At 44.4% G+C, this 16302-nt stretch overlaps 1 protein-coding gene across 1 annotated transcript in view; it reads right to left on the bottom strand.

The window, feature by feature from the left end:
- The window catches only part of LOC142790829 (cell adhesion molecule Dscam1-like), a 148691-nt gene that overhangs the window by 2753 nt on the left and 129636 nt on the right, over positions 1 to 16302 (bottom strand). The window contains exons 17-21 of the mRNA XM_075885357.1: positions 8553 to 8856; positions 5397 to 5495; positions 4008 to 4193; positions 2573 to 2869; positions 151 to 324 (exon numbers count right to left, since the gene is read on the bottom strand). Of these exons, the coding sequence (XP_075741472.1) occupies positions 151 to 324; positions 2573 to 2869; positions 4008 to 4193; positions 5397 to 5495; positions 8553 to 8856 (1060 nt within the window). The remainder of the gene's footprint in view (positions 1 to 150; positions 325 to 2572; positions 2870 to 4007; positions 4194 to 5396; positions 5496 to 8552; positions 8857 to 16302) is intronic.

Here is a 16302-nt window from a genome sequence, read left to right as displayed (position 1 = left end):
GTACATTGCTCACGCCAAAGAGTTTAAGGGGGCCCTAAAATACGTTGTCCCTTTTTCAAGTTTTCAAGTTTTAAAGCTTTTCAAGACTGCACCATCTGCTGCCTCTTTATTCGTGCATTTTTTGCACATAAAACGAGGCGATTTCCTTACCTTGTTCAATGGCTCTGTTTCTGCGTGACCGATGCCTCTTGAAGTAGATGTGGACGAGAAGGACGGCAATGGGCATTAAAATGGCACACACAGCCAGTGGAGCCACCATTGACGCATTCAGGTGAAATGGTACCGCCGACTGGTCCTTGATTGCAGTTGGACTCTGGGTTGACACTGCGTGAACCATAAAAATAGAAAGTTATTTGTATGATGGTCGTCTCTAATTGAACTGTCTATGCGAGAATTTATTTATTCTAGGTCAAGAATATATCAATTTTATAGGGACAAAAAAGGAAGAAACTATTGTGTACGACGGTTTTTCTTTAGCAGTTTCATCGAGTGAGGGTGCTTCATCAACTGGAAGGCATTGAAGCAGGGCTCTATCATAGATAAACGTATGCAGTACTTAAAGCTGCTGACTTCAAGGTATAGCTAGTACGCGCTACTAGAAGTCGCTGGCACTGTTCATTATATATTGTTTTACACTGACTGCATTTTCAGGGCTATATCCAGGAAAAAAAGACGGGATAAAGCTACTGAGCCTATTCTCAACCATTGCTTAGTCAAGTCATATAACAATAGGCATTATAGAGTAAGACAGCGTTTGTAAGTGTTGAGGATGCATTCTGAAAATATAAAATGGGCTGGAAAGAGCTGAATTATGCAGCCTGAAGATTTTTTCCTGAACTGCGGTCGCAAAACTATCGTCAATGATTGAAATTCCTTGCCTCTTGTCGACGGAATGGTAACTGTCTGATGTCGAAGAAACTGCTTGTCGCATTAGAAGAACAACGACGCTGGAAAATATGTTTAGTAGACTGCCTGACTTAGGTCATCGTGGTCGCCTTTCACTCTATTTTACTGGTTATCTAACCATTTGCAAGATTTTAAGCGGACCCCCATCCCGACCCATTTCTTGTATGCGCTGTTGGTGCGGTGCCCTCCTCCACTGAAGTGGTTCCGGCATTGACATCACGTTTCACGTTCCCTCTTTTTAAATGTCTCTAACACAAACAACGAACAACTTTTAGTACTGCAATGAGCTCTAAATTAAACTCTCCTCTACAGGCCAATAAATTTAGTGCCGCTCAAGATATTCCGAGCCTTAACCTCGACTGCTACGCCTCCTCCGTAATAAGAATATCTGTTTATTTATTTCTTATTATTACACATCGCACACATACGAAAGTCGCAAACTAACTTTTGAAAGACTTGTAAAATTGATAATTTTGTTAGAGTTGGGTGATAAAAATTTAAGGCTGAATGATCCTCAACCGTACTTGACATACAACTAAAGGAAAATGACTCTTCTACTCGACCGCTAACAAAATTGATTGATTAATATGTGGAGTTTGATGTCCCAAAACCACTCATATGAACACGAGAGACGCCGTCGTGGAGGGCTCCGGAAGTTTTGACCACCTGGGGGCTAACAAAGTTCGAAGAGCATGCATTGTATTCTGAAAGGTTCTGAAAAATCCCATAAATTTAGCGCCAATGGTTTTACAATAACTTGTGGTTGTCGAAAGTGCGACAGGCATGTGGCTCCCTTCCCCTGTTCATGTATTTAATGGTGTTCCTTTGCTGAGCACAAGACATGACTATGGTGAATTCGTTGTTCCGATCAACGTTTCTATCAGGAGTTATCATTGCAAGAAGGATGGTGAAAGCGATTCACACCTTCGGCTTTCTTCATCCAACTATATTTGGCCATAGTTTTCTTCTAGAACGCTTTCGAGCTTGGTACGACGGTCTGTAGTTTATAAGATAATTTCCACTTTGCCTATTATTCATTATTTGACTTGCAAAAAAAAACACATCAGCGTCAACCTCCTTTGTGACGTACTGCTGACTACGTTATCTAGAACTGCGCTGCACCAGATAAAAAAGAAAACCTAGGTGATCTATCAATTGTTTCCCCTCATAGTGGGCGCTAGGAATCGGGCAAGTTGGGTATCGACAAAATCACATATTTTAGTCTCACGATGACGAGTGGGCTCTTTTCGTCATGCTGCATTATATTACAGTGCCCGACCATTTATATCTTACCACCGAACGTTTTAGCGAAGTTCGGTGAAGGCCACGCCCAGTTTTTTGCTCTTAAACATGAGTACACGGGTCTCAGGCACTTGGTCTGTGCCGAATCCCGAATGCGGTGACCACTATTCAATATAACAAGTAAGATTTTATGGCCAATGTTAAATAATTACGACACTATCTTCTGCAGCCTATAAAAGATCCCAGGCTAAGGGAGCCCACAAAAGTAGGGGAGTAGCAGAATAAACGAACATAAAGAGATTCTGGACATTTGAATGGGATCCCGATGAGAGACGTTTTATATCGGCAAAGTGACGAAGACTGCGTACACTCGTGTCTGGTGCCTCAAATAGACGACGCCATATCAGATGGCTCGATTGCTTACCGCTGGCAGGCAAGGCTGTGGTCCGGAAAGAGAAATCGGCCTGCGTTGCACCGGCGTCGCTCTGCGCAACTACGCGCACCTGGTACTGGCGGCTAGGTGATAGGTCTCCAATGACGTAGTGACGCGTGCCACGGTTGATGCCGTCTGCGGCCAGAATCCATGCCTTGTGGAACCTCTGTCGGTACTGGACGGCAAAACCAGTCACGGGACAGCCGGTGGTCATCCAGGCAGCCAAGTTCAAACTGGCACTGGTGGCATTGGTGACGACAAACGTGTCGCTCGCCGGAGATATTGGAGCTGAACAAAATATGGATATATGCAAGAGATTCCCGTAGAAAAGTATGCTTTCATAAACGAAGCTAAGTTGACTTAAGCAATAACGAAGTAACGACAGGTTGAACTGACTACTTCTGAAGCAGAAACGGACATAAAACATATGAATGTAAATATTACAGAAGCCACCAGCTCGAAACTTAGAGATAGGGTGGAAGCATTAGATGCAGTTACTTTGTCTAAACAACACACTGTAACACTAGCCTAAGTACGTCTTGATTCGGAGAACGCTGTGGGGCCTAAGGTTGGACGACGGCCTTGCTAGTTATTCTTTGCACCTGATGTATAGCGAGCACCAGGAACGGGACAGAGAAAAAACATAACACATTCAGAGCACTGATTTTCAACAATGCACTGATTCATCAATAAGCGCACTTGCTTTTAACTCAGTGTGCGCTATTACCAAAAAACAAAACAACATGTGCACGATAAACGAAATATAGGCACGCGTAGTTAGCTGCCATAAAGCTTGTTGCGTAGACACAGCTTCTGCGGGAAGTGTAAGAGTCACCTTCACTTGTTGAACGGATGCTAGTGATGATGTTGCAAAATAAATATGAGATACCACGAACAGTGGGAATTGATAATATGCGCTCTTTGTCGCGCACTGGGTGCGCCATACCTCAAATGCTAGGGGCTCTAAGTGTTCCTGCAATTTTCTTCCAAGTAATCGAATGACCTCACAACGAATTTTCATTGCCTCGCGAATCAACTGCTGCAAAATTTGTCAATTCGTCAAGTAAAAGCACTTTTCAGAGTTCCTCTCAAATTTATTGTCAACAAGGGCGTTAAAACTAAAACAGGAAGGTTTCTCGGTTATGGCGCTATCTGTAATTAGGCAACAGCTTTACATATCACACATATATTGAGAGTAAAGAAATGAGACAGCGAATTCCAGGACGACAAAACACCAGGACAAAAGGCGATGAAACACGTGCGTTCATGCAGATGTACATAATATGGAAGGATGCAACTACCCATACTCATTTTTTAAGTAATGCCAGCAAAACAATGGCAAAAGCTAAACCAACGCAATATAGAGAGCGACAGCGACACAAAAGTAATGTGATTTTTCAAGTAGAGGAACAATGCTCGCACGAACCTGCGCCGTTGGTGCGTACAATGACCTCGGTTCCAGGCTCTCCTGTGCCGATGCTGTTGGATGCAGTCATGTAGAGGCGATACGTGGTGCCGCACTTGAGGCCATCAAGCACGAAGGACTGCTTGCTCGAATTCAGCGAAACCTTGTTCCATTCTCCCAGTTCGGTGCCGTAATGCAGCAAATATTCTACAAGAAAAATCCGATCACGGGTCATAAATCTAAGAATAAATTAAACGTTGATACACGTGATGTCAACGAGTCAAAGGAGGTCTAGAGAGATGTGTGTGTGTGTGTGTGTGTGTGTGTGTGCGTGCGTGCGCGTGCGTGCGTGTGTGTGTGTGTGTGTGTGTGTGTGTGTGTGTGCTCACACGCATCCTGTGCGTGAAGCATCAAGTGTGAGTTCCAATTTTCGTTTTCAGTGCATGGATGGTCGATCCAAACCACGGACAGTCACAGACATGACATAGGTCTCGTCTTCGTTGGCGTCGGCATTCCAGCACCACGGGTACTTTTAGATGCGAATAAGCTTTAGCTCGGCTCGACTCTTTTTTAGCGCGTCCATTTCTCGACAACCGCCCATTCACCCACTGCGCATGCAACCAGCTCCCGCCCCTCTCTTCACGTGATCCCGAGGAGGCGGAAAGAGGTGGCTAAGCGCTGCCTCAGCTTCGCTTCTCTTTTCTGGTTTTTTCTCTCTGCCATAGCTGTGCAGTCGTTTATAATGCTGTGCGCGCTCGCTCCATCGCACTGTCCTAGCAGCGCTGGGTATTCATTTTACGGCACACACGAGGTAACACAAACAAATGGGAGGGGGGTAAGATAACCCATACACAACTTATACACAAATGCGCGCATAAGCGAAACCCACTCGGAAAGAAACAAATGGAAACACAAGTGAACACCAGTGCTGCCTCGGATACCCACATGACTCCGTTTAGTAGGAGATGGTGTATTTTTTTTTTTGCAGATACCGTTGCCTTCTCTCCATTATGATACTAAGTGTCTTGGGCTAGCTGCCATTGCTTGGAAGGCATTTTCACTAGCAACAATCACCTTCTTTTTTTCGTACAGCCGGCGTGAGTAGTCGGATTTATTCAATGTCTGTGACGCATGTTAGTGTATGATGTTGACGGTTTGTGTTTGTACGAGGTGAATAAGAAACTTTAAGCTTAAGATTCGTGCTGTTAAAAAAATGTTCATTTGAGAAAGTTCTCATTATACCTGCCCTGCTAAAAACAAAAACAAGCGAAGACAAAATTTAAATAAGAAGGAAAATCACTGCCATTATATAACACAGTTTCAAATACGACAATAAACTGGAGATAGACATTCTGTGCACATTTTGGTTCGGCTACGAAATATCTCTCATATGCAGCTACTAGTACTTACCCGTCGCTGAATAATCGTCCTTCTTCTCTTTTTCCCATTGCACTAGCAGAGACGAGTTCGAGATTGGTAGGGCCTTTGCGCTGGGTGATGTAGGCGGTGCTGAGCATCAAAAAATGAGTAAGGTTTGAGTTACTCTGTGTCAGTTTGCGAAGAAAAGGCAAACACACAAGGGCCTACTACACTTTGGTGATGGGCACATTAAGTGTGTTATGCGTCAATATTCTCACATGCTTTCAAGCTATCCTAAATTATATAACACAGTACTTGTTAATAATGAACACAATAGAGCCCAAATGTGCTGAAACTCTTTGTAGTCTGCGATCTTAAATCATCCACACTATGTTCAAGTAAAAATTGATGACAACCGCACTTAGCATGAGCAATTAAGAGAGGCAAGTACGTGCATCAAGATGCGGCATACAAACATGGGAGCGTGTAGTTTACCCTAAAATACACAAAATATTTGAGCGGCATGCTGTTTCGCAACTGTACGTACAATAAACCGCTACTTTCAATGTTTGGTATATTTGCGATAAGCACCCTTAAATATTTTACGGCTGTTTCATAAAACACGCAAGCTTCAACATACGCAGAGTGACCGCTGCGTGTACACAGGCATTGAATATTTTTTTTAATTACAAGGAAATAAAAGGCGTTCTTGACCGTTCACATAGCTATTTCTGTGAACTCAGTTTTTTTCTCCAGTTTGAAGGAAATGTTGTGTATGACAACTTTACCACCGGTCTGTATTTCGGTCTCTGTAATTTTCTGTTTTGGTGTCCGTGTCTGGGTGTGCGCCTTCATTCAGTCAAAAGATTACCACCAGTCGTCGGAGGCCTTTAATTCCAGCTAAACACTCGGAAGAAATGTAGGCAACCGGTGAGACCACATGCTATGAGAGCTGGCTGTTCGAGAGGTTTACATCTACGAGAGTCCAGCTTCGCTCATTCTGCTTCTGCTTGCAAATTGAGCAAAGGAGAAGATTGCCTAAGTATTCTCATACGTAGAACGCTTCCCATATAATCACTCATGGACACAATGTTCTTACGGCGAGACACGGCACAGTGATGAATTTATATTTCATCCTGCGATGATGCCTGAAATTCAGTCTCATAGCAAATACGAACTAGGTCATAAGCAGGTCGGATCACTACTACAGGTATTTTAACTTAAATACATCGTCGCTTTTTTTTATTAGGCGATTTTTCCTTAGGGGCTTTCAGTTGTGTCAAGTTTGTGCCTATGTGTTTATTGTGCGTTGTAGACAAACAGAAATATTTCAATTTATTCCCGTGGCAGTGTCTCTAGACAATTTTCAAGGGCATTGCCCGTAATTGCTACAGTATATCAGACGGTTACACAAATATAATGTGCACAACCATCTTTAGGTATCATTCCAACTATATTGCGTTCATGCGTCACTACAACTAACTTCCACTCGGGTTTCTCTAAAACTCGCTCTGCACAGGGGGTCAATCTCGAAGCTCAAGTATTGTTAACTGTAGAAAGCAAGATACCACCACGTTTTGTTTAACTAAATTATAGTATCACAAAAGAACGGACTCCCAATGAAGTGGCTCTCCCAATTAAAGGCTAATAACCTATAATGTGACTACGCCTATGCTTTGCGACACTTCATAGAAATGTCGCTATTAGAGTAGAACAATTTTGTGGCAACGTAAGCGCGTCACTGTGTCACTCAACCCCTCTAAGGCTGAAAGACACTACGTGCTTGTCCTGCCACAACGAACATGTTTTTTTTTGTTTTTTTTTTGCAACACTATATTCGCACAGCGGCGTCCCTCCAAACAACCTTCATGGTGTAATTACTGAGAGGCTCTCATTACACGTTTATCGTTCCCATGGCCATGAAGTGGAACTGCGAGGAAAACAAACATTTTTCAACATGCAAAAAAGCCCGCAGGGAGTAATGTCTCCCAAACAAAGAGTACACATAGACAGCAACGAAATAATGAAAAAAAAAAAACGTGCTGCTCTGCTCAATCGATGCCGTGTTTTTGAGATACGTGGAGCTATCGCATACTTCAAAGCTAAAAATAGAAGGGCAGTGTCATGTAGGGGAGGGCATATATTAATCACGCATGCTCGTCCGGAAATGACCTGATACCGTGGAAAGTACTTCATCAGACGTTGTTTGTTTGTCCTTGCTGTCATAGGGCTGTAATCAAGCACCCTTGCCGGAATATGAGATTGTAGGAAGTATGCCGAGCAACGGATGTCGTGCACTCGAACTAAATGCGATCGGGTGTCCGAGTGCCTAACCTAGCCGTCATTATTAGTCGTGTCCTTCCAATGTAAACTTTTTTTGTGATAGGCGATTGTTTACTCTCGGCTACGTAGTTGATGGCTTCACTATTCAAGTAAAGATTGATACAGTACAAGTGTGTTTACTTAACCTTAAATGTAATTGTTATGAATACGAAGAGAACGTGTTTACTATCTGTGCACCTACAATAAAAACGTGTCCATGTGGCTTCTTCAAGCTGCTTTTAACTCAGACTCGCACTCTGACCCCGATGTCTAGTAGGCTGAAAAGGCTTGCACGGCACCGTTCCAAAGGCAACATAAAATTAATTTTTCCACGCCTATAATTACTGGGAGCATTTGTCTCGAGTAAACATGTGAGAATGCGTGCAGTAAATGAATCAAATGCAAGTGATCGCTGAGGGTGATTCGACACGCAATTAGGAAGAGGTCAAATTGTGAGCATTATGGTTTTTTGTAGAAGATGCGCACACGTACGATAGCGAAGCTTTTCCTTATAATTAGCGGTGAATAGCTAGGTATCCGTGGCAGAAACTGTTTGACCTTTTATGATGCACAACACAATTACCTAACAGAATAATTGCCAGCCTATACAAGACTACTGCTGCGTCGTTTCGTAAAAATCTACAGACACCATTATATAGTGCAAAGAGAGCGTAGTTTATACTACAGACCTGCCAATTTTCTCAAGGTAATCGTAGGACCTTCCGCAGTGCCATTTTTAATCATCCCAATAAGCTAATTTTCTTTGTCATTTTACTGCACATGATCTCATTTGGAGTCCATTTCGTACCTCACAAGCTGTTTGGGTTCGGCAGTTCACAACTGCCCTACAACCAAGCCTATACAAGTGCAGGAGTGACAACTCACCAGACTCCAGGGTAGTGGCTATAACTTCGTCGGAAGCAGGCCCAGTACCAGCAGCATTGTACGCTTGGACCACAACACCATACTTCGTGAGACGATGTAGACTCGTCAAGTACGTTGTCTCCACGTATTCTTGCTCTGCTTCTCGGCCATCTCCTTCCTCGTTTCGTACAGGAGAAACGCCACTGTGACTGGAAACACGGCGCACCTCGACCTGCTTGAACTGGAAGCTGTCGTCGGTGTGGGCGACGCGATACCCGACGCGATATCCCAAGATGGTGCCGTGCTGCTGCTCCTTCTTCGGTGCCTACGTCGAAATAAATAGGAGCACTCTCAATTAGTCCGATCAACTGAAGGCTGTAGGTACAAATGGTCACGAAGTCTTGCGGACGTAACGAATACAAACAGGTATAGAAACGGATGAATGGAACATTCGCAGTTAAAAGCCAAACCCCATAACCACCAACATACTCGTGACAGCGATGAGTAACGTGGCGTAGATTGCCTTCGCGGGACCAGTCGCTTGAGCTGGCACGCTTCCTTCATACGATGGCTTCGGCGAGCGAACTCCACTGTTGCTGGCGTTAGGCCGTCTGCTCGTACCGAAAATTCCATGTAGTTGGCAACATGCAGAGTAAAAGTTAAATGTGTTGTTGTATATGTATAATGGAAAGGAAGGGGTTTATCAAATCCTTGCAGCACTTCTTTTATATGAACGTGCATAAACAATACGTTATTTGTTCGTTGTGCACACTTGACTCAGGTGGAGAGGAGAATAAGAGCAGGTGGTGAATTCGCTGCACATCGAGAAAACCGGCAGTACGTCTGTTGTGTACATCCTGCTCCCACGATTTTAGCACAGTGCTTCCGGGCGATGGGCGACGGATAATCTGGAGAACCAACTGATCACGCGAAAACTACCACGTGACACGTCACGCGAACGCCCTCTTTCGTCGCTTATAGCATCGCTCGTCACTGTAGCGAGCATTCTCACGTTTATGGGGTTTTGCTTTAACGCAGGCAACTGAATTCAGAATGCGAATGATTTCTTAGTGAACTTCGGTAATTTTGATAATATCTATCTATTTATATAGCCGCCTACGACATTTAGCTTTCTTGTCTATTTTGATAAGTGTCTCTATACTAAAATTGGTATGGCATACATTGTATGACAGAAACAAGTGACTAGTGATAAGTTGAAATTCATGATATATATGTCGTTAATGTCTTGATTGAAAATTCATGGTCTTGCTGCTCTTGCGGCGGTTTCGTTCACATTACATCAAGCAAAATTGGTATGGTGTGACAGGAGGGCATAGCGAACATATGTGACAGACCTTAACGTGTAAGTGATGACATGGATATTATGCAACTCATTACTACACGCCGCACTTAAGGTGCTCTCGCAGTTGTTTTGTCAGATGCGCATATACCAAATTTGGTGATATGGCACGCGTATGAATGACGAATATGACTGGTGAGACATGATAACCATAACATGCGTGGCATGTATGAACTTCAGCACATGCTATGCCCAAAATGCGCTTGCAGTCGGTTAGCTAGCTTCACATATACCAATTTCGGTGTTACGTGACGTGAATGAATGATGAAGGTAGACGGAGCAAACATGATAATCAGGACATGCGTGTCATATAAGAACATGATAGCGTACCTCCCTGCTGGGGTGATTGCGGCAGTTTAATGGGCCAAACTTGCTATCAAGCGACGTGAATTGATGAATAAGGTAAACAACACGTCCCAACGTGTTAATTGTGACATGCGTGTTGCTAAAACATGACTACATGCTACGCTTATAGCGCATTTGCGGCCGTTTCGCTAGCTCCTCATATAGAAAATTGAATATCATGCCACCAGAGTAGACGAAGGTGAATGACACTTCCAAACAAGATATTCATGATATGCGTGTCATATAAAACATGACTACTTGCTACGGCCGTTTCAATAGCTCCACATGTACCAAATTTGGCATCATGTGCCACAAACACACGATGAAGGTAAATGACACGTCAAATCATGATAATCATTACCTGCATGTTATGCAAAACGTGACCACATGCTACGTTCATAGCGTGCTGGCGGCCGTTTCGGTAGCTTCAGATATAAAAAATCTGGCTTTACGTAACGTGCACGAGCGGGGAACAGAAATTCCAGGCGCAAACGTGATAACCACGACTAGGAAGTTATGTATGGCACAATTTACAACCGACTCGCAACGTTGTGCTGATTTTAATGTGACATATCAACCTTCCTCATTCATGTTTCGCATATCATCGATTCTCTCTGTACGTGGTATCTGCCTTCTTTTTCAATCACAAAGCAGCCACGTCGTAATTGCTCAACTCTGTAGATCGATATTGTTGTGCTTAACGTTCTACTTATTTCTATACATTTTGTGGATGAAAATGTTACCTATATCTAAATGAGGAACAATGACGGCCAGCGCAGCGCGTTGGTGCTCGGTTGTTTGTATTCGTTTTTATCGCGCTGTTTTTTTTCCAGAAAAATGACGCCAGAGTACTCGTAGAATGTAGTATCATTTACTGTATCATTTTTTATTATCAGTTAGGCTACGTATTTCATAAGAAATACGTAGCCTCACTGATCACCACACTGATCTCCACACGATCACCACACTGATCGCATTTCATAAGAAATGCGATCAGAGTGGTGAGTGCTTGCCAAAGTTTTTACATTTCTTCGAATCACAATAACCTGACAACAAGCCCTCCGGCTGGCGTTCTCATGAGAAGGACGTGAAAGAGAAAGAATCAATGAGCTTAAATTGGTGTCTTGTAGAGCGAGAACTTCAATGGTAATAATTTCATTACAATAAGCTTATTCAGAAAGAAGAAAATTAAATTGAAAGTTTTATTCTTAAGTTTTGCGCCAAATATTCATGATTAAGGTAACGGTATTCAAAGTGTAGTGATCGTCTTTCGGCGCCATTCAGTCTAAAAAATATTCTGCGTCTTAGTATTCTGAGTGTCTGTCCTTCTTAGAGGAAAAGGCACTGTATTTTTACAGATTAGTAACTACTTGGGCCCTTGTAGGAGCCGTCAAAATGTGTGACGCCACGATGAATGATGCGGAAATATTTAAGTCTTGTTGCCACTCACATTTTGTTTTCCTCTTTTCTCACTTACTACGAGTCTTCTCACCGCAGGCTGGGTGTTTAGTTTATTGTGAAAGAGTAATTTACCAACCCAAAAAAAATGTTTTTGCTCTTTAGTGTCTCTTGAAAGCTGTGGTCAGCGTCTTTTTGAGGCGGAGCGCCAAATGTTTCTTAGCAGAAGCAGTGGCGTGCTCCACAAAATCTTACGAGGGGTCTTTGCTAGCGAAACGTAAAAATGTGGATTGATTTTTAAAATTACAATGTGAATCGCGTTTATTTCCTGCACACTACTCAGTAACTTCAAATCAAGCATATATTACATACGAAAATCTTTTTCCAGGTGAAACTGCAGTATCAGCATTCATACAGGAAGTGTCAAGAGGAAGGGAACAAGGCGTACGACGCCTTTGCCAGGGGGCCGAATATACTAGCATGCGGGCCGCAGGTGGCTGGATTCTCCTTTGAAGGGTGAGTAGGCAATCAAGAGGTCGAAATTTCGTGATCTCGCGACAAATGACCACTTGTACAATGTGAATGTGGTGTCGCAATATTTTGCGAATGAGTGCTTTAATAAGAAAGCTACTAGCTAAGAATAGAAGAACCCATTCGTGGTTGCTTCACGTGGTTTAACTTTCCCGCTCAGTTTCATCACCCAGCGCCGAGGGTTGGACTTAGCTTACCGTCCTAGCTAAGTCCACGTCGCCACATAATACGCTATCTCGAGTTAGGTCATTGGCGGGTGTCCAAACACCAAGGAAAGCTACTCTTCGTGTCGCTAGCGTGACTTACTTAACCGCAAGCTCAGGTATCAGGAAGTCGGTCGAAGCATATGATCGAAGCACTGAGTAGGTAAACAAATACGGGACACGCATGACGATTGCACGGCCACAACCACTTCCCCGCAATGCTAAAGGCTTGCTTCACAATGAGTAGAAGCATCCAACGAGCTCAGTTATACGTAACGTAGTCTATTAAAAAAATATGTCACTTTGCTGTATAAGACTGCACAGGTGTTAGCAATTCTAAGACTGGTACACTGCGTTAATGATGCTATTCCTTCTTGGGATACTTGAACGGAGAAATAATGGTCTGTCCGACCATTCATTCGTCTGTGCGTCTGTCTGTCTGTCTGCCTGCCTGCCTGTCTGTCTGTCTGTCTGTCTGTCTGTCCGTCCGTCCATCCGTCCGTCCGTCTGTCTGTCACACGATTCTGCCACCCGGCTAAGGTCAAAGCACTTGCTGAGCACTCAGCAATTATGAACCGGTGACTGTTTTCATAAATTTAATCATTCTCTTTAAGAAAACCAGTATTGCGTGTGTGCAAAAATACGAAGTTACAGAAAGCCACATATCACGTTAATGTCATTATATAAAATTAAAAGGCTTCTCAAATGTCATTTTTATGCGTCGAGTAGTAGACAAGTGAAAACAAAAATAAACGAATACTAATATTAAGAAGGAAATTGGAAAGAATGACAGTGATAAGCGGGCATCTAGTGTGTACCATCCTGTCGCAGCCGTTAGCCCACGCTTGTTCCGCACCATACCTGATGTTTGTACCAAAGCGAGAGGAGGGAGATAGTGTTCGCTACAGCGACATTAATATCGACCCACGCGTTACAGCTTCACGCTTCATGTAGAAGGCGCGCGTTGTTGTGGGAAGCCGATAAGTTGCCCTTTCGAGCGTGGCTATCTGGTCCTGACGCCGTGCGGCTCACGAATAATAATTGAGCTCGGTCGCTTCGATCGCAGTGGCGGATGAGGTGGAACACCGGATTCGTTAATTTGAAGTGCACTGGGGCGCGCTGTTATCAGACAGGGTTAGGTGACGGGCTCCGGTGAAAGCACATGACCCCGTTCACTTCCACGGTTCCTTATAAAACAAAAAAAGAACCGTAAAAGCAAAACGAATAGCCATGTCGGTGTAGGTTGCTGCGTTACATGGTATATTTTGTCCATCACTGAACACGGAGGTATCCACGCTTATACCACTCATGCTGCAGCCAGCTGAATCTCAAGGTCCTTCAAAAATATCCGCTATACTTGCTACCCCTATATCTAGCAAGTATTGCCTGGCCGACGTGACAATAAGGTAAAACCTAGTAATACATGACCAATAATCAAACAGGGAATGACGCTTTAGGCATGCTTTCGACAAACAAATCAGTCTTCGCGAAGCGATGTTTCTTTTTATTCACTTGTGAACTCATCCTAACATGCGCTCATGGGACATTTGGGGTTTAAGGATGTCTCATCCCTTCCAACTTCCCCAGAACATTGTTTTTTTTTTAATTTTAAGGTCACCTGCAGCCCTGCGTTATGATAGCGCGATTCGCACCAGTAACTAAAGCCGTGCATTATGACAAACACAACAAGCAAGTAGGGGCTGGTTTTCTGTGTTAGACAATTAGTTTCACTACTAGTGGAAGCTACGGAATAGCATCGCATTAAAAATGCAAAAAAGATAATTGTGAGTACTAACAGTATGCTGGTAAAAGTTAGTTCTGATTATATTGTTACACCCGACGGTCTGTTTGAGTTTAATGTTATGCCATTCGGCTTGTGTAATGCCCCCGCCACATTTGAAAGATATATAGACACCGTTTTACGGGGCCTCAAATGGGAAATTTGCCTGTGTTACCTGGACGATGTGGTGATTTTTGGCCGAACATTTGAAGAACATAATCATTGCCTTGACCTCGTTCTAACCTGTTTCGAGGAAGCTGCGCTTACAATGAACTAAAAAAAAATGTCGCTTTGGAGAACGTGAAGTCTTGGTTCTCGGACACCTGGTGGATAAAAATGGCGTCAGACCGGACCCGCAGAAAGTCGCCGCTGTCAGCAACTTCAAGCAGCCGCAGTCCCCCAGGGAGTTGCGTAGCTTCCTGGGCCTGTGTTCTTACTTTCGTCGATTTGTTCCGAATTTCGCTGATAAAGCACAACCACTGACTGTCTTGCTGCAAAAGAATGTCTCTTTCCACTGGACACCGGATTGCGAAGCAGCCTTTAAGCAGCTTCGGTTCATACTGACTTCAGGACCGGTACTTCGCCATTTCGATTCTTCTGCTGAAACGGAAATTCACACAGATGCCAGTGGAATCGGCCTTGGTGCAGTGCTCGTTCAGCGCCATAACAATGCTGAACACGTGGTCGCTTACGCGAGTCGTTCGTTGAGCAAGGCAGAACGAAATTACACAGTCACAGAACAGGAGTGCCTCGCAGCCGTTTTCGCCGTGCACAAGTTTCGCTCATACATCTACAGCCATTGCTTCTCGGTAATCACCGACCATCATTCTCTATGCTGGTTGGTAGGCCTCCGAGACCCATCTGGACGACTGGCGCGATGGGCTTTGCGCTTACAGGAGTTCGACTTCACAGTACGTTACAAGAGCGGTAACCGGCACGCAGACGCCGACTGCCTATCGCGCCTTCCTCTACCGACGACGGAGTGCGACGCTGACAACTTCGACCAGTATATCGGCGCTATTGCCTCTGAGTTCCCTGATCTCGCGACTTTCCGGACAGCTCAACAAGCGGACCGCTCCTTAGATTCTCTGTTCGCCTCCGCAAATGAACACGCAAACCCAAGCTCTTTTGTTGTTCATGACGGCGTCCTTTACAAGAAGAATTATTCCGGACAAGGCGCCCGTCTGCTTCTAGTTGTTCCACGCACTTTACGGGCTCACGTCTTTCGGTCCTTACACGACGACGCAACCTGCGGCCACATGGGCTTCGCCAGAACACTTCAACGAATTCAGCAAAGGTTCTATTGGCCCAAGATGCGACACGACACGGAAAAATACGTTGCTGGATGCGAACAATGCCAACGACACAAACGTCCCACGGCTACGCCGCCAGGACTTCTCCATCCTGTTCCACCTCCTAACTCTCCCTTCGAGACTGTTGGTGTCGACCTGCTCGGTCCATTTCCACGATCGAGCAGTAACAATTGATAGGTCGTCGTCTGTGTTGACCACCTAACGAGCTACGCAGAAACTGCTGCAATACCTGCTGCAACGGCCATGCACGTGTCGCAGTTTATGCTTCGCTGTATAATTCTCCGCCATGGTCCTCCACGCGTTGTCATTAGCGACCACGGACGTCAGTTCGTTGCCGACGTCGTTGAAGAGGTCCTGCGTCTGTCTGCCTGCCATTTCCGCCATGCCACACCATATCACCCGCAGACCAATGGTCTCGTAGAGCGCACTAACCGAACTCTCACGAACATGCTGTCTATTTATGTCGATTCTAAGCGCATAAACTGGGACGAAGTGCTACCTTACATCACGTACGCGTACAATACCGCGAAGCATGAGACTACAGGTTACTCTCCATTTTACCTGCTGTACGCTCGCTCCCCACGATTTTGTCTCGACGCTATACTACCTTTACACTAGACGTGGAAACCTCGACAGCCGAGATGCTCTGCCGCGCAGAAGAAGCCCGTCGCATCGCACGCCTCTGAACCTTGGCATCCTAGCAGCGTTCTAAGAAACGTTACGACGCTTGCCATCGCTTCGTATCTTATAGTAAGGGCGATCTTGTGTGGTTATGGACACCAGTCCGCAAACGTGGTTTGTGCCAGAAGTTCTTGGCTCACTTTTCCTTCCATTCGTCATT

This window comes from Rhipicephalus microplus, chromosome 2 (assembly GCF_043290135.1).
Source record: "Rhipicephalus microplus isolate Deutch F79 chromosome 2, USDA_Rmic, whole genome shotgun sequence".
Classification (NCBI taxonomy): domain Eukaryota; kingdom Metazoa; phylum Arthropoda; class Arachnida; order Ixodida; family Ixodidae; genus Rhipicephalus; species Rhipicephalus microplus.
This window is presented reverse-complemented; position numbering and strand designations above follow the sequence as displayed.